We start from the raw sequence: 17,181 nt of genomic DNA on the forward strand, positions 1-17,181 counted from the left end.
GTCCAACATACACTGTGGATTAGTATAGGGAACACACACACAGTTTTATTTATATAGATTTCAAACATGCTTCGGCAGCCCACACATTTTCTTCTAAATAGCTGTTAATTGCATGATGATATTTTTAAAAATCTAGGAATGAAATATGTTGGCGGTCCTTATGAAACTATCATGATTATTTATCTGATCAGCCCGGCTGCTCATCGGCTCCATCCACCACCAGCTAGGCCTAATCGATGTAGACCTTTTATTATCATAGAAAATAATTAAAAACCGTAAAAATTTGCACCCTTTCTAATATTTTAGTGCAAAGTTTTTATCCGTTTCCAGTTTCTATTTGTCATCAAATAAAATACTTGTAACTGGTTTTAGCTATCAAGGCTCTTCAAAAGATTTTCATTTTTTTCTCTTGATTCTGCTTTTGCACTAGCAAAACTTAGTAGTTGTGATTGTCTTCCCTTTTCCGTGCTTTCCCAAGTTATCTCAGAAAATAAAATAATGAAAGAAAAAATAAATAAATTAAATTTTATACATGTTCTGACTCGCAAGGTTCATCTTAATATAAAACTAGACATCGGGCTATGTCGGCCCAGGAATTTTTTTAGGCAAGACAAAAAAAAAAACTAGTATGTTGAGGCCATCACGAAACTTTCTTCTATATTTTTCTTTTTTTTTCTGATCCCTCCCCATGCTTGACGAGGAAGCAATATTCCCAACAAAAACGAAATTACACATGCAAAAACTTGACGACCATCCCAATGTCTGAATTATTGCAAAAGCAAAGCAAAGAGCTAAAATTGAAAGTTATTTTAAAAGACTTGCTTGAATTAATTACAAATATTTTATTTGTTAACAAATATAAGATGGCAACAGTTAAAAATTTTAAATCATTGAGATAATATTTCCGATCATTTCCATACAATTAAAATCACGAGAAATACGCAGACGACAATCTATTACGATTTATCTTTCTTATTGTTGCATTAATAAAACTATTTTTATTCGCTAAAAAATAATGATAATAAAAATAAATCAGCACCTCTTGGCGCGATTGGCACCAAAATTGAACCAAAGCCTGTTTACATATAGATTCACATATATTCCTAATTTCAACCAGAACGTAGCATTACTTCTTGAGATAGGGTACTCACAATGGAAAAAAAGAACGGGCGATTGCGCTACCCCCTTTTTAGCTGTTGACACCAAAATAAAATCAGCTCTTATACCCACTAAGGGCTACTTGCCGATAAATTTTTCTTTCATTCCGTTCATTATTTCTTGAGATACAGCAGTCACAATTGACGACAAAAAACGTTCTATAGCTCAACCCCCGTTTGAGTTATTGACACCAAAATTGAATCAGCACCTGTTCCTGTTAATGGCAACATATGGACCAAATTTTGTTTGATTCCGCCAGTTACTTCCTGAGGAATAGCAATCACGCGTAACTCAAAAAACGTCCCATTGCTCCACCCCCCTTGGAGGAATTCGCGCCAAAAACCAATGGGCACAAGTTCACATAGGGGCACATATGTGTACCAAGTTTCGTTCGATTTCATGCGGTAGTTTTTGCTGTAGAGCGGCCACAAAAAACTGGTCACACACAGACGTGACACACATACACACACACACATACACAGACAGACAGACATTTTCCAAAAATAGTCGAAATGGACTCAGCACACCTCAAAACGTTCGAATCCGTCAAAATTCGAAATTCGAAAATTTGCACGAATCCAATACTTTCTTCTATATATTAGATATAGAAGAAAGTAAAAACGTATTTCTTAATTTTTTATGAATTTTAACATATGTTAAATTTAAAAAAAAATCGGAGACCATCATGTCATGCCCCTTGTTGAATTGAGATAGATTCTACCTAGTACGTTTATATTGAAAATTTTAACTAAAAATTTTTTTTTAATCTTTATTTTGCCATAATACGTGGGAACCTAAATGCTGCATGAGGGTAACCTTCTATTTGACAATAATTCCCGGCTTTATTACTCACAATTTTCAACTTAAAAAGTTTTAACATGTTTTCTGTTATTCAAAAGTTTTTTAGAAAAACTTGATTTTTTGAAGAAAATTATAAATTTTAAGCCTCGTCTCTCTTTAAGCGGGACAGTTAAATATGTTTGATTCAGATAAATTTTTTAAAAGTAAGATGTGGGTCAGAAGGGGCAACTTTTTATCAACTTGAATTTCGAAAAAAAAAAGTTTTTTTCGATACACCCTACTGCATAGCATAGCTAGTTAATGCAGACCCACACGGTGCGTGGATACATTTGCTGTAATTATGTCGCCCAGTAACTTCAATTGATATCAATATCAAACAATGGTTATCTTCAAAATCTGTAGGATAAATTAATGAAAAAGTTAACCTCTTTTTTCAATGATACATGAATATAAGGAAAATAAGCATTGCATTACTAAAATTTTTACCAACCTGCTGTATGTTGTTGTAGATACCAGCAGATAATTTTGAGTTGTCTGCGCAGATACCTTATATTTCTATTTTACCATGCTGCATAGAATGTTACAAAGTAGGAAGAGCACTTTCAACAACTTCAAAAGTAACTTCAGTAAGGTCAGAATTATTGAATGATTCAACTAGCTGTGTACAATATTGCACCTTTATTGTAAATGAAGAACAGAAAACTTATTTCATAACCTAGCAGGAGGCAGAAGAAAATATAACAAAAAATATGAAGTGGCGCAAAGTTAACCAGCAGCTCAAAGTTACCCGGAATGACTGTAATCTTTATATACTTCATCAGCAAGGAAGAAGTAAGACAACAGTTTTACCATTTTTTACTTTATTCAATTTGTATTATTAAAGTAATATATTTTATCCATTTTTAAACCTGGACACAAAAAGGAAGGAGGTATAAGGCAGGGGCGTATCCAGTAAAAATAAAGGGGGGGTAGGACAGGCGTGTCATTTGGGCTATCAAAAGTGTCAATTGTCACCCTCCCACCTCCCGATTTTGTTTTTCCGTAAAACAATGCATTAAGTATTATTAGTCCAGTCAATGAGTGCTCAAAATGCTCAGCGTGCATGGAATATGCGATAATATTTGACTTCAGAATATTGTTAGGAGTAATAAATTTATCAAGAATGGGTCAGTCTTTAGTTTGAGGTAGTGCTGGTATGAAAGGAAGGATAAAATGCTGTAGAATTTTTCAGAAGGGAGAAGTGTTGTAGCCATTTTATATTTGACAAAATGGAACTTGGAAAAATAAATGTTGAGAATGATTAGGAGCATTTGTAAGCTCTGGGTCTACTAACCACACAATGAGGTAGGTGCAGACCCTGCCAAAGGTAAGATCAGGTCTACAATAGCATCAGAAGTTTCAAAAGTGGGAGGAAAATAGCATGTGTTAAGGATGTCTCAGTTGTCAGTAGCTGCAAAATCCAAAACCTTCCTGTTTCACCTCTCCTGTTTGCCTTCATTTGGTCAGTTTCTAGTTTCAATAAAATGATTTGTAACAGAAATGCATGCGCAAATTCAATGTTTTACAAAACTACAAACACGTTTCAAAATTTGAACTTCTGAAGATTTCTTAAAATAAAATTGAAATCCAAAAATAAACTAATAATTGTTAAGTTCTATCATAAAGTCATTATTTATCATAAATACTAGCTGCGTGCCCGGCGTTGCACGGGCTACCTAAAAAATGTAAGAGCAGTCCAGTTGATGCTTTTGTAGTACACTGACACTAGTTTCTAACGCGTCAAGGAATAAATAAATGCGCGTAAAGCAAGGTTTGCAAAACACCAGTAAAACATATTTTTGCCAAAACACCTCATCAACGTTAATAATCGTTATCAATGATACAAGTTATGAGTACATTTTCAGTCAGCACAAAAGGGGAAAATATATGCATTATCAACTATAATCTTTACTCACGTTAAACTGAATTACATCTGATAGACTATATCGGAAATATTTATGCACAATAACAATCCGCTTTTTACATAAAATAGTCTACTACCCGGCGTTGCCCGGGTGTTTATTAATGCAACATACCACTCAGATAAATATTTGGATGGATTCTATCCACATGGTCGTACAAGAATTACATCAATCCGTTTTCCAGGTACAAACCCTCAAAGAACTCAAATAACTTGTAAATCACTCATTTACTTTACGACGGTCACGGTCCTCCTCGAAAATGAAAGTTATGTCATGTGACGCGTATTTAACACTCAGGCTTGAACCAAAAAAAAAAAAAAAGCCACTGAAATTTTGCGGCAGATTGCAGAAAACCCCAAAAAGTAAACATTTTAAATCCCCTGATTACAGGAAAAGCCTCAAAATAAAAACAAGAATTTTACCTGTTCATATTCGAGAAAAAAAATGGCAACAGATCTTTCATCTCAATGATTTTCTTCACCCGCTATACATTTTAATAAAAGCATTGTTATGGAAAGTTGAGATGAAGCACTGAATAATAATTTGAATGGAGGAAAGCCTTCGAAAAATAGGGATTTGATTTTGAAATCTAAGAGTCATAATTAATAGTTTTTAATTGATATCTCCGCTAATTATTATCGGAGGATTATGTTAAATAGCCAAACATGAAGACGGGAAGATGACGAATCCATCGATACCTGGTTCGATGGTCAGTTCACTGTCGTTCGGGAGAAGAAGCTTGGACATAGATAGATAGATAGATAGATAGATACTCAGATTTTATATGTATAAGATATTTTATGCTTTGTTTCTCATTGTATAGGTATTCTAAAGCTGGATAATAAATTATATTGTTTGGGACACTGCAAATCATACGATACATTTGTCTGATATATACTTCAGATTCACGAAATATCCGTTGCACTCCAAAGGATATATACAAAGACTTAAGATAAAAATGCAAAGATTCTGAATACGTAATGCATTTGACAGTGCTTAAAAGACACTTTGTTTTTGCACTACATAATTATGTAATTCTCTGATGGTATTGCAATATTGGAACCTAGTATTTTGAACACAAGAAATGTTTACAAGTAAACGCTTCTAGAGAAAAGTGTGTTAAAAAGCTTTGAAAAGAAAATGACGGGAAAAGTCTATATTTAAACCTGTTTTACGGCATCCAGAGTCATCTAACTTCATCACATGACTCTGAAAGTAGGACCCATCATGTGATCGATGGAGCATTGTTGTCTCTTATAGAAAGGACCTTCTCCTTCAAGGGTTAAATGAAATTAATCTCTACATAGTATAAAATGAAGCCTCCAAAAAGCGTCTGTTTGTGTGAAAGCGCAAAACTCGAGAATTACCCGGCCGATTTCGCTGAAATTTTCACAGTATCTTTCTTTTAGCAGTGGAAAGGTTTGCAGACCGGTTCGAAAAAAAATGCTTCGCGGGCCCTTTCATCTCTCATGGGCCCCTATGCAATGCGTAGGCTTGCCCCCCCCCCCTCGATGGCCCTGTTTCAAGGTGGACCGGACAAAGCCGGGCAATGCAGTTAGTAAATCTATAAATTAGTACCCAAAAATTTTACTTAAGTACACAGTTACACAAGTCAATATTATTGCTATCTAGTTTCATAATTTTTTTTTACATATTATTCTAAATAATATATATTTTTGAGTACATAAAGCTATTTTTGCTTTGAAATTAGACTTACCATCGAAAATTGAATTTTCTAATGTTGATGGTTGCTTTTGACCAAACAAAACATCTATGAAATTTGATTCTCTGCTTTTAGTTTCAAGAGTTTTCAATGCTCTGTTGGGGAAAAAAAATGCATATATTAACATTTCTTTTATGATCAAATAGCACTTATAGAAACCACTTATGAAGCAAATAACCAGGGGTCTGTCCAGGATTTTTTGCAAGGTCTGTTTTTCGTGAAAAATCAAAAAAAATTGTGAAAAATGAATTAATTTTGTGAAAAATGAAATAATTTCGCAAAAAAGAAAAAAAAATTATTAATATATATATATATATATATATATATATATATATATATATATATATATATATATATATATATATATATATATATATATATATATATATACATATATTTTTATTTAAAACAAAATTTTAGAATTTAGACATGGCACAAACTGCATCATTTAAACTTAAAGTTGAGCATTTTCCTCTTCTATGTCGAGAATATCATTCTGGAGTGTTTTTCTAGTATTTGGCGGGGGGGGGGGGGCATCGCTTTCAAAAGTATCAATATTTATACCATTCTACATTATGTTAAATTATACTAAAAATATTTCTGTAGTGTTTAAAATAATTGTAACAAAAAAAAAAAAAAAATCAGACAAAGGTTCAGCCTTTAACTTTTTGACCCAAGACACTCTTAAAAAGCACAAAATTTCGTTTAAAACTTATAAATTCCGTGATTTTATAAAAAATAAAATAAAAAGAGATTTCATTTGTTTCTCTCTGAACCAAGAGTACTAAACATCAAAAATTCGAAAAATCGGATTCCCATAGCGGATGCAAAGAGAAATGTTATGTTTCTGTTAAATTTTTAATTATTAACTTTCATTTAATCCAATGCTCGTTTAAATTAGAAGTTGGGTTTCATGCAGGAAAATTAGTTTTAATTTTAATGTTTTAGGATATTTTTATGATAAAATAAGATTGTGTTTCTATATATCGAAATTTCTATATATCGAATTTTTTTCCGTCAATTTGCTACTTCGATGTATGGAGGTCCAACTGTAGATAAAATTTTTGTTAAAACGAAATTTTAGAATTTAGAGATGGCACAAACTGCATCAATTAAACTTAAAGTTGAGTGTTTTCCTCTTCTATGGTGAGAAAATCATTCTGTATTTTTTTTCTGATATTTGGCGGGGGGGGGGGGGGTCATCGCTCTTTCAAGTATCAATATTTATCTACCATTCCGCATTATGTTAAATTTTATACTAGATATATTTCTGTATAATATTTAAAATAATTGTAACAAAAATATAAATAAATAAAACAAAATTCAGAATAGGGTTCAGCATTCAACTTTTTGACCCAAGACACTCTTAAAAAGCACAGAATTTCGTTTAAAACTTTATAAATTCCGTGATTTTATAAAAAATAAAATAAAAAGAGATTTCATTTGTTTCTCTCTGAATCAAGAGTACTAAACATCAAAAATTCGAAAAATCGGATTCCCATAGCGGATGCAAAGAGAATTCTCAAAGTGAAGGAATCAAAAATATAAAAACGGCTTGCACAAGAAATATTTTTGATAAAATTATTTTTAAATTGCAGTTTAGAATCCTATGATAAACATATCATTAATATCTGTGGACACAGTCGAAGCAAAAAAAAAATTAATCCATCGATTCAGCATTTTAATTTTTGACTCGTAAAAAAAATGGAATGTTGCTTTTAAAACTTGAAATGAGAGTTCTAACGAAAATAGACTTTTTATTTATTTGCATCCTAACAAAGCTTGCCTAATTAGCTTGAAAAAAGAACAAAATATGATTCTCATATCGGATGTTAAAAGATTGCATTTTTCAAAATGTAGACATCTAAAGAAAAAAAAACAGTAATCAAAAGAATTTATTTAAAGTTAATCATCCTCTTAAGCATCGAAAAATCAAACCCACATAATTTTCTCCCAAAATAGCATTTAAACATCGCACCTCACAGTAAAAACACAAATATTGACAAACTGGTAAAATGATGAGAATATTTTCTAATCAAGTCATTATAAAGGTTCAACGGCAGACATTAAGTGGTGATAATTTTGAAGTAGGTAACCCTATCTGAAGCGATCATATTTTTTATCCACTCTTAGTATCCCTTTGCAGTTCTAAGTTCATTTCGCTGATACATATTATTATTGCTTATTAAATCATGAGTGGGGGGGGGGTCTTACCAAAGCCTTTTCAGAAAGGTTTACAACAACACCGCTGCTAATTAGCTGTGATAAAACAAACAAACAAAATTATTTAAAACCAAACTTATTTTCTGCTGTTAATTTCTTTCCAAGAAACAAACAACAAGCATTATATTTATTTGGCAGTAGCAATTATTTATTGCTTGCAAAAGCATAGCAAGAGTGCCGATTTTTTTTTTTTTTTTTGTGCAAAATTAGCATATTTTGTATAAGCTGATCCCTCTAATTTGACTTCAAAACAAGAAGTTCCGCCTAGAACTATACGAGCCTACTTTCCCGTATACCCATACAACTTTCTAGTACCTGATCAATCTTCTCAAAAATAGCTAAAATCGCAAATTGTTTCAAACATATATTTTTTAATATTTTAAGCTAATTTCTAGGAATAAAATATTCCTCACTCATCTAAAAAAATTAGATGCGTAAAAAAAAATTCTTTAACAGCATGCAAAACGAAAAAATAATAATTAAAATTAATAAGCTCATTAAAATTAATACATCATATCAACAAAAAAAAATCGTTTCTTTTTCCCCTGTTGCCAAAAAAAAAATTTTTAATGAATTAATGCACTTATCAAAATAAATAAAAACAATAAAATGTCAACTTAAAGAAATACTTTTCATTGTCAAAAAAAAAAAAAAAAAAATCGTCTGCGCATACGTTGGGTAGAAACATAAATGACTTTGAGTTTATTCGCAGAAAAACTGAATCCCTAAATTAAAACTTTAGCGTGAAAATAAAATGAGCCATATCAACAATAATTATCTCACAGTTAAAACCACAGAGTCGGAGTCAATCTCATTTTGGGATAAAGGAGTCGGTGACGAATATCCAAGAATCGGAGTCAGTCATTTGTCTCCTCTGCGTATAAATGTTTGCCAAAGCTACGAAGTCAGAGTTGAAGTCGAGGGGAGTCGGAGTCTGATTAATTGTCGAGCACAGGAGTTGGGATTCGGAGTCAGGTGCCCCTAAATTCTCGGAATCGGAGTCTGGCGTCAAGAGCTATTTCCAACAAAATTTGTTTGAAAAAAATCCGCCTTTAAGTACGGAATCTACATTGACTTTCAGTTTCCCCGTAGGCACTAATGTTAAGGGATTTGAACTGTTCAAAATTGAACAAAAAATAGTTCAAATCGAAAAGTGAGATATAGGAATAAGGTGTCCTCGTCGAGATCTTTCGAACAAAAAAAAGTTTGTTCTAATCGGACTATTCATTCAAAAGTTATTAGGGGGCGACAGACAGACCGACAGACGGACAGACCGACGGACAGACCGACAGACAGACCGACAGACATTTTTCCCCATCTCAATACCCTACTTTCCAATTTTTAATTTTTCAATATTTATTTAATTATTCTATTTATTTTTGACTTTTTTTTGTTTTTCGCAATATTTTTAAGATGCATTAAGCCTTCCTTCATGCTTTTTTCTTCTTTTTCTGACTTTTACTGGGAAAGTAGGCTAAAAAGGTTCCAAAAATTATCGCTGAAATATGCGTTATTTTGCTTTCAGATTTGCTCTTCAATAAACAATTTGTGAAAGATCCAATCTTGTTTATCAGAATTTTGTGAAGGGTTTTGGTTGATCGGGATTTTGTGAAAGGTCCGTTAACAGACCCAAATATCCTATGGCCAGACCCTTGATAACACTTATAGAAAATTTATGTATATATTTTTTTTCTTTGAATTTTTAATTGCATTTGTACCAGAAACATAGTGTGTAATTAATATCATATTCAGGTTTCGTTTAGTAGGTGCATAGTTTTAAAGTTTCATACCTGCCACTATCAGTTAAAGAAACTAAGTATAACTGTATCTGCATTGGTTTGGCTTAGCTTATACTCGGTATAGGAAAAATTTGAATTTTTCAAGCTTAGTAAATAATAAGCAATAATAACTATCTTTGGTTATTTATGTAATTATTTTATTAATTAGGCCTTTGACAATTTACTTTTATCAAGTCTTCTTCAAATATTTCTTCATTTACAAAAACTTTAACATTCTCAACAGCCATATCCAAAAACTATTAATTAGTACAGCATTCTTTAAGTCCATTTTAATATTTAAAATACTGAACCTCAAACCAAAATATAGTGAATATTCTTACTTTTTCAAACGTTTATATGTCACATCATTTGCAAGCTTTATTAATAAAAACTGATCCTCATAATCTAAATTTTGTGAATCTGAATTTTTATCAAACGCAACAGTAATTGTTGAATCTGTAACACGAAACACAACACCAGATGTAATAACTTCAATTTTTCCATCAGAATTTGTATTTCCAATACCCACAATGTCACCTAGGAAAAGATAGATAAAAATGATCATTAAATATAAATATCTGATATTTAACATAAAAGTATATTTGGTAGATATCTCTAGCGCATATATTCTTAATTTTACATTTTCCCCTCTTGTTTTTTAAAATTATGTAATGATTTGAAGAAAATACCATGCGATGTTGAACTGTTGCAATAAATTAAATAAAAAGGGGAAAAAACAAATTAATAAGAGTAGAAAATTCATCACATCCCACAAAAGCTTTGGCTTCTGTTGAAAGTCTTATCATCATCCATAAGCTCAATTCCTTTTGCATTAAAAATAGGGTTTCTTGTAACCCTGAAACATGAGCATTCCAGTTATCTGAAATTTTGTGCGATTCAACATTGTGACATTTTCTTTATGTTTAAGACTATTTTACCATGCCAAAGATTGTACCAGATTGTGCTACTAGATTCTTGACTCAATGTTGCCAACTCATGCAAAACAAGTACATTTTATGAAAATATTAAAATAAGAATAAGTATGTTTTTACAGATATACAAGCATATTTTTATCAAACTGAAAGTTCTAAAGATAGTTATTACCTGAAGTGATAGAATGTGTAGACAAAGAATTTGACAAAATGGACTGGAAATTAATCACAAGTCTCCCAAAAAGTCCTGTTGATAGTCTTGTAATATGCAGCTTGGGTAGGCATATTCCTTTCTTTTGCAATAACTTTAAAGAAGTACTTTCTCTAAGAATTCTGTAACAAAAAACAATACTGTGTCAAAAAAAAAAACCTTTTTTTCATAGTTAATTAAAGCAACTCTTAATTAGAGATGCACCGGATAGTGATTTTCCCAGATACCGAATTTCAGATATCTGATCTCACACAGGCTCGGTTCCACAAAGAGCCTCTGAATGCTGACTCTTCTAACGTTCTGAAAATGAGCCTAAAAGTCATATATAGATTACACTATTCTAAAAACTTTCTGGGAGACGGCACCACAACCCCTGTGGTTTTGTAAGCGTTACTACTAAAGATACTCTGAAATTGTGTTTTTAAGCTCTCTCAGTTTTGAAATCTTCTAGGGCGAAAACTCTAAATCCCCTCTTTTACCTGAATCCTTAAGAGATGGCCTAAAAATGCATTTTTAAAGCATCAGTTATGAAAAATTTCCAGGAAAGAGCCCCCAAACCTTCTTTTATCCGAGAATTTACTTCACACAATTTCAAAAAAGATTTTGAAAGAAAACTTTGAACCAACTCTCCTCTTTCTCCTACTGCTACCAAATAAAACCAAAATTTACGTTTTTTAGGACAGTTTCAAAGAATTTTTGGAAGAGCGGCACTCATTTAGTAACGTTAGGGAAATCCCTATGTGATAGCCTACAATTGTGCTTTTTTAAACTTCAATGTTGAAAATTTTCCAGTGAAAAAAGACCCTGTCAATTCCCCATTTCTTTAATATGACCAAAGTTGGCTTTCAAGACTTCAATGTGGGAAAATTTTAGAAAAGGAGAAAGAGAGAGAAAAAGACACCATACTGCTGTGCTAAGTGCAAAAGTAGTATCTGCAGCTGATTTCAAAATGAGAAATTCCCATTTAAAGTTGTGCGTCTCCATGTATTTGATTCAGATGAAACTTTTTCAGAATTTTTTTTAAAATGTTTCCCGTCAACAAATGACTATGAAACATTGTATTAGGGTAAAATATGTGATAAAGAACCACCTGGTGACAATAACTCAATTTCGACAAAAAGTGCAGATACGGCATTTGTGCTTAGCATGGCAGCATACCTTCCTCATTCTCTTAGCATCACCCATGGGCGGATTTATGGGGGGGGCAGTGCGCCCCAGTTTTGGGAGGACTTTACGTAGTAACAAACATATCTTCCAAAATTTTTTTTCAAAAATCATTATTTTTTTTTTTGTTTTTGAATATTTTATAAGGGCATGGGTAGATTTATACTAGGGGGGGTATATGGGGCAATGTCCCCCAGTTTTGGGAGGACTTTATGTAGTAACACACATTTTTCAAAATCTTAAAACAAAAAAAAATCATTATTTTTTTTCTTTTTTGAATAGTTCAATAAAAATGAAGAGAATAGCGAATGTCCTTTTCTGATGGGAGAAAAGGAAAAAAAAAAAAAAACATGAATACAAATAGTACAGCTGTCACTGGGGTACTGGAAATATCTATAAATTCACTATATTGGACTGAAAACCATTTGGGCAAGTATATAAATGAAAATATAGGCTAAATGAGCTATGCATTTAGCTGTAACACTTATAATAATTGACGATTATTTTTATAAATTAGAACCTAAAACAAAGGGAACCCCCCCTCCCCAATTTGGGCTAACAGAACGATCTACTCGTTATGATATGTTTTCTTTCTTTTCAGAATGTTTATTCTCAATTTGCGTGATTTCAAAAACTAGATATTTCGTGTTGTTACAGACAGAAGAATTTGCAGAACCTTCTGGATTCACACTTTCAGATTCGTAAAATTGTAAAAATTCATTAACCATAAAAATTGACGAATTTTCGTAAAAATTACAAAAATCTGCAGGTAAGAGTAAATTACATATAGGGCTGGATTTGCCTATAAGATAAACAAGCTATAGCTTAGGGTCACTGCTTTGAAGTGAGCCCGTAACTCGCAAAAAATTGCATGATTTGTTCCATAAAAAATGGAAAGTGCTTGAAAAAACTAATTTAATTTTCAAGTGCTTGAAAGCCTTGAATATTTGGAAACGTGTGGCTACAAACCTTAAATTTTGAATTTTCTAACAAATGGTAAGGGGAGGAATGCCAAAATATGTCAAATTCAGCTCTTGGCTACATCCTGCATCAAAAATGTAAAAATCATGGTTCTTACCCTTTGTAACATATTACTTGAAATAAATTTTTGTGACTCACATGTTTCATATCTTGCTATTTATTTAAACCCGAAAAAAGGATACAATACCTCTATTCTTTTTCGTTTTCTGCACTGCTTATAATTTAAAAAAAGGTTGTTGTAATGAGATAATTCTATAGTTTATTTTTTCTTTTAAACTTAAAATAGCTGTTTCTTTACAAAGTTTGAACGATACTGTACAACTGCATAATCTAGTACTTAATTTCAGAGGAGCCTTAAAGTATTAAATGTTCTAAAATCCTTGAAAAGAATTTACGCAGTATAACCTACTAAGGCTCTTGTGCCAAAACACCCAATCTAACCAACCAAACCTTGAAAATAATTAGACAAGTATTTGAAACTCCTAAGCAAAGTGTGCTTCAATTTTATTTCTTATCAAGTGTATAAATTATGAATTGTTCAAATAACTAGTATGTTGCACTCTCATGTTACCTATTTTCTAAATCTGCACACCATTTCTTTTAAAGTATTAACTTACATCACAAAGCACATTTAAATCATAAAACTTAAAAATATATATATTTGTCTATTTTTTCACGAGATTTTTGTCTATCCAATTAACCCTTATAAGGCTTCAAAATTCAGAATTTTTTATCCATTTTACAAAATTTTCTCCGGAAGAGAAACCCTCGGACCCCCTAAAATTGGAAATATTCCATATCCCACTTAAAAGGGAGCCCTGTGTCACTCTCTTGATACCAGTCACTCCTCTTAAGGTCAATTCAACAAGGACAGCACAAAAACACCATATTAATAAAAAACAACACACAAAAAAAAAGTAAAGTATGGCCTTATGCATCACAGGAAAAACAGACCAAAGCATGGGGGGGGGGGCAATTAAAAATGTTGCTCAAAAGAAAAAAATCCTGCCCCCCCCCCAGGAACTCAGTCCTAAATCCGCCTATGGCATCACCCCAAAACCAACTTGAAATTTTGTTTTTAAACTTTCCATGGTCGAGCCCCCAAGACCTTTCTTCTTAAAGATATCGAAAAATTTACTTAGACTTCGAAGAAACTTCCGGACAGGAACTCTTTCCCCTTTTTGCTATCGTTAACAAACATAGTCTAAACTAATGAAAAGACCTCTTTCATTCATAAGCTCATTTCTTTTTCATTGAAAAAGGCATTTCTATATAACGCAGAAACAAGTGTCTGCAGTGATCTGCAGTTTGTGTTACTTGACGTTCTTATTTCTCATTTTACTTAGCCAATGTTTTCATTTTATATTATTAGAGTTTTTCATTTTATGTTAGCACCAATAGCTGTGAAATTCGGTACAAGTTAGTTTAAACCTGTTGGGCTTTGAAGTTTTTTATTTTTAATAATTTTGTTATACTTATTTTAAGGGTTCGATTGTGATTTTAATATTTCTATAATTTCTCAGGACGTGATTTTGGATCTAGTTTTCTGTGATATGGAAGGTTCTGTTCAGGGGTTATGTGTAGGGGAACACATTGGAGACAGTGACCACAACAGTATTAGATTTGGGATTAAATTTGATATGCACAAAGTAGAGAATTTTAGGTTTGTGCCCAATTTCAGAAATACTGATTTTGTGGCACTTAGGCAGAGTTTGAAAGCAGTTTTTTCTTCTGGATTGGACAATAGCGATATGAATCTTCAGTGGGCAGAGTTTAAGGAAAAGCTAGTGAAAAACGGTTGGGGATCATGTTCCTTTTAGGAGAAAGGGTGTCAACACTAAAATTTGGCCAATGTGGTTCTCCAGGGAAACTAAAGACGCTCTAAATTACAAGCAAGCTGCTTTTCATAGGTTTAGAGAAACTGGTCACAGTGCAGATAGGCTCCAATATTGTAAGGCAAGGCGTAAATTTAAGTATTTGGTACGGATTCAGAAAAGAGAGTTGGAGCAAAGACTGGCAGATAACATAAACAGGAATCCCAAGAGGTTTTTTGCATACGCTAATTCGGGGAAAGTTCGAAATAGTCATATTGGGCCACTGGTTGATGAGCATGGAATTTTAATTCAGGACGATAGTGATATTGCTAATGTTCTTAATAACTCTTTTTCGAGTGTTTTTAACGATAACTGTATCTCAACAGTTGACACCAACAAGACACAAGCTATAGTACAGCTTGAGGACTTTGTATTTTCCAGGGATGACGTTTTACTTCATTTGAAAAAATTAAAGAGACTAAAACTCTGGGACCAGATAATATTTATCCAAAAATTTTAATTGAATGTGCGGAGGAATTAGCAGATGTAATCGTAAATGCTGAGTAACTTATACAAGTTTTCAACTTTTTTTTTTTTTCAAATGGTTTTCATTGAGAATGGAGCAACAAATTCAATCCCTCTCCTACAGTTAGTTCTATTTGTTCATAATTATTTGCAGTCCATTTTTTGTCATAAGGAAAAAAATATGACAGAATTTTTTCAGACCAAGAACCTGGAGTATGTTAGTTTGCTTTCAAAAAATCCCACAAAAAAATGTAAACTTGTAGAAGAATTAGAAAACAACATTCTAGTATTAGCAACAAAAAGTTGATGAAGGCCCAAGTTGTGGTGGTTCTTGACGGAATGCAGATGGTCCTGGCATAAATAGCACAAACGTACAGGTTAGTCAATCCATTATTTGGTAGAATAAAAAATGTTACATTGTTCTTTAAACATTGTTTTAAATTCTAATCATAAAGGCATGGGTGCTACTCTGAAAATTGGCCAGGACTGAAAAGCGCGTGGCTCCATTTTGCGACACCAAAATGTTAGCGCTTAGTTTGTTTAATGTTTTAGACATATATAATGCTAATTTTTGATGCTGTAACTATATATTATAACCAAATTGTAAGATTAAGTAAAATTAAAACCTAAATAAAAAAATAACATATCATTGTCCAAGATTTTTAGGAGGTAAAAGTAGAAAATGAAACTAATAATAAAATACAATAAAAAAACTTACTATTTGCTACTGCAGAAAAAAAGCTTCCGATTGTATAGTTCATGTTACATAAATAGTTCATATATCATTCAAAAAAATAGTAATTGAAAAAAATCAAGCATGAGATTCTTGGCTATAAGATGCATTGCGATAAAAAATTTTAACAAAATTTTCCAGATTAAGATAAGAATGGTTGAAATCAACAGATTAAGTAATTTATTTAGTTATTTTTGAAAAAAAAAAGGCTTATCTTTTTAACTTCAGTAGATGGGCCAGTTTTTTGTCCTCAGAATAATAAGGCCTTTTTTGAGAGTGAGAGATTCAAAATTAAAGATTTGTTTCATCTATAAAAATAATTTTAAAGATGGAAAAAAAAAATCCGATGGCAAAAATTTTTGAAAAGACGGAATTCCGTCCCTTGGACGAAAGTGTGGCAGCCATGCATAAAGGATATGAGCTAGTTAAAAATACAGGGCAGTATTTATCATAAAAGTTGCATATTTTGCAATGCGGACCAACGCATCCCAGGCATATTGGTTCACTTCACAAAGTTCTGTTAAAAATACATCAAAGTTAATGCATTGAACAGTTTTTAAAAAAATTTTGGGATAATGAGAAATATTTAATGAAACTCATGGTTGAAAATCAAACTGCTAATTTAATTATTTGATGAAACAAAAAAATGAAGAATAGAAAAGTGGACCAACGTCTCTGACTTCCCTTAAAATGTTGCAGGTATGATCTATTGTTTTTGTTTTGGAAGCAGACCATTAATGAAGAAAAGAGAAAAAGCAAACATATCATCCAAAAACTAAACCAAAATATGGATTTTTTAATTGAAATTTTCATAGAAAAAATTTCTCACTTATTTTCTTCAATTTCAGCTTCTCTTTCGAAGTCTAAAAGTTCCAATTGCTTAACTACAAAGTTTTCTACACTCATACTATAGTTTTTAACGTACGTTGACACATCCATCATCAGAATGTATCTTCTTGTCTGATGAATAAATGAGTTATTTTGTGGAAATAGGTTTGCGTGATTCGATCAAAGTAACATTTCAGAGTTCTCTATTGTCACTGAAATAATGATATCACATCATAGAGCCACACATATATTATCAAGCTAGCGTTCGCTTCAGCTTTTGTTTACAAACACAGTCGGTCATTACAGTTAGAATTCTGTAAGAAAACTTATAATAACAACCCTGCATTTT

At 32.1% G+C, this 17,181-nt stretch overlaps 1 protein-coding gene across 1 annotated transcript in view; it reads right to left on the minus strand.

The window, feature by feature from the left end:
- The window catches only part of LOC129232234 (DNA-binding protein SMUBP-2-like), a 31,859-nt gene extending 14,761 nt beyond the window's left edge, over positions 1-17,098 (minus strand). The window contains exons 1-4 of the mRNA XM_054866452.1: positions 16,834-17,098; positions 10,749-10,909; positions 9,986-10,181; positions 5,638-5,738 (exon numbers count right to left, since the gene is read on the minus strand). Of these exons, the coding sequence (XP_054722427.1) occupies positions 5,638-5,738; positions 9,986-10,181; positions 10,749-10,909; positions 16,834-16,946 (571 nt within the window). The 5' untranslated portion in view covers positions 16,947-17,098. The remainder of the gene's footprint in view (positions 1-5,637; positions 5,739-9,985; positions 10,182-10,748; positions 10,910-16,833) is intronic.
- Positions 17,099-17,181: the final 83 nt, after the last annotated feature.

This window comes from Uloborus diversus, chromosome 1 (genome assembly GCF_026930045.1).
Source record: "Uloborus diversus isolate 005 chromosome 1, Udiv.v.3.1, whole genome shotgun sequence".
Lineage (NCBI taxonomy): Eukaryota > Metazoa > Arthropoda > Arachnida > Araneae > Uloboridae > Uloborus > Uloborus diversus.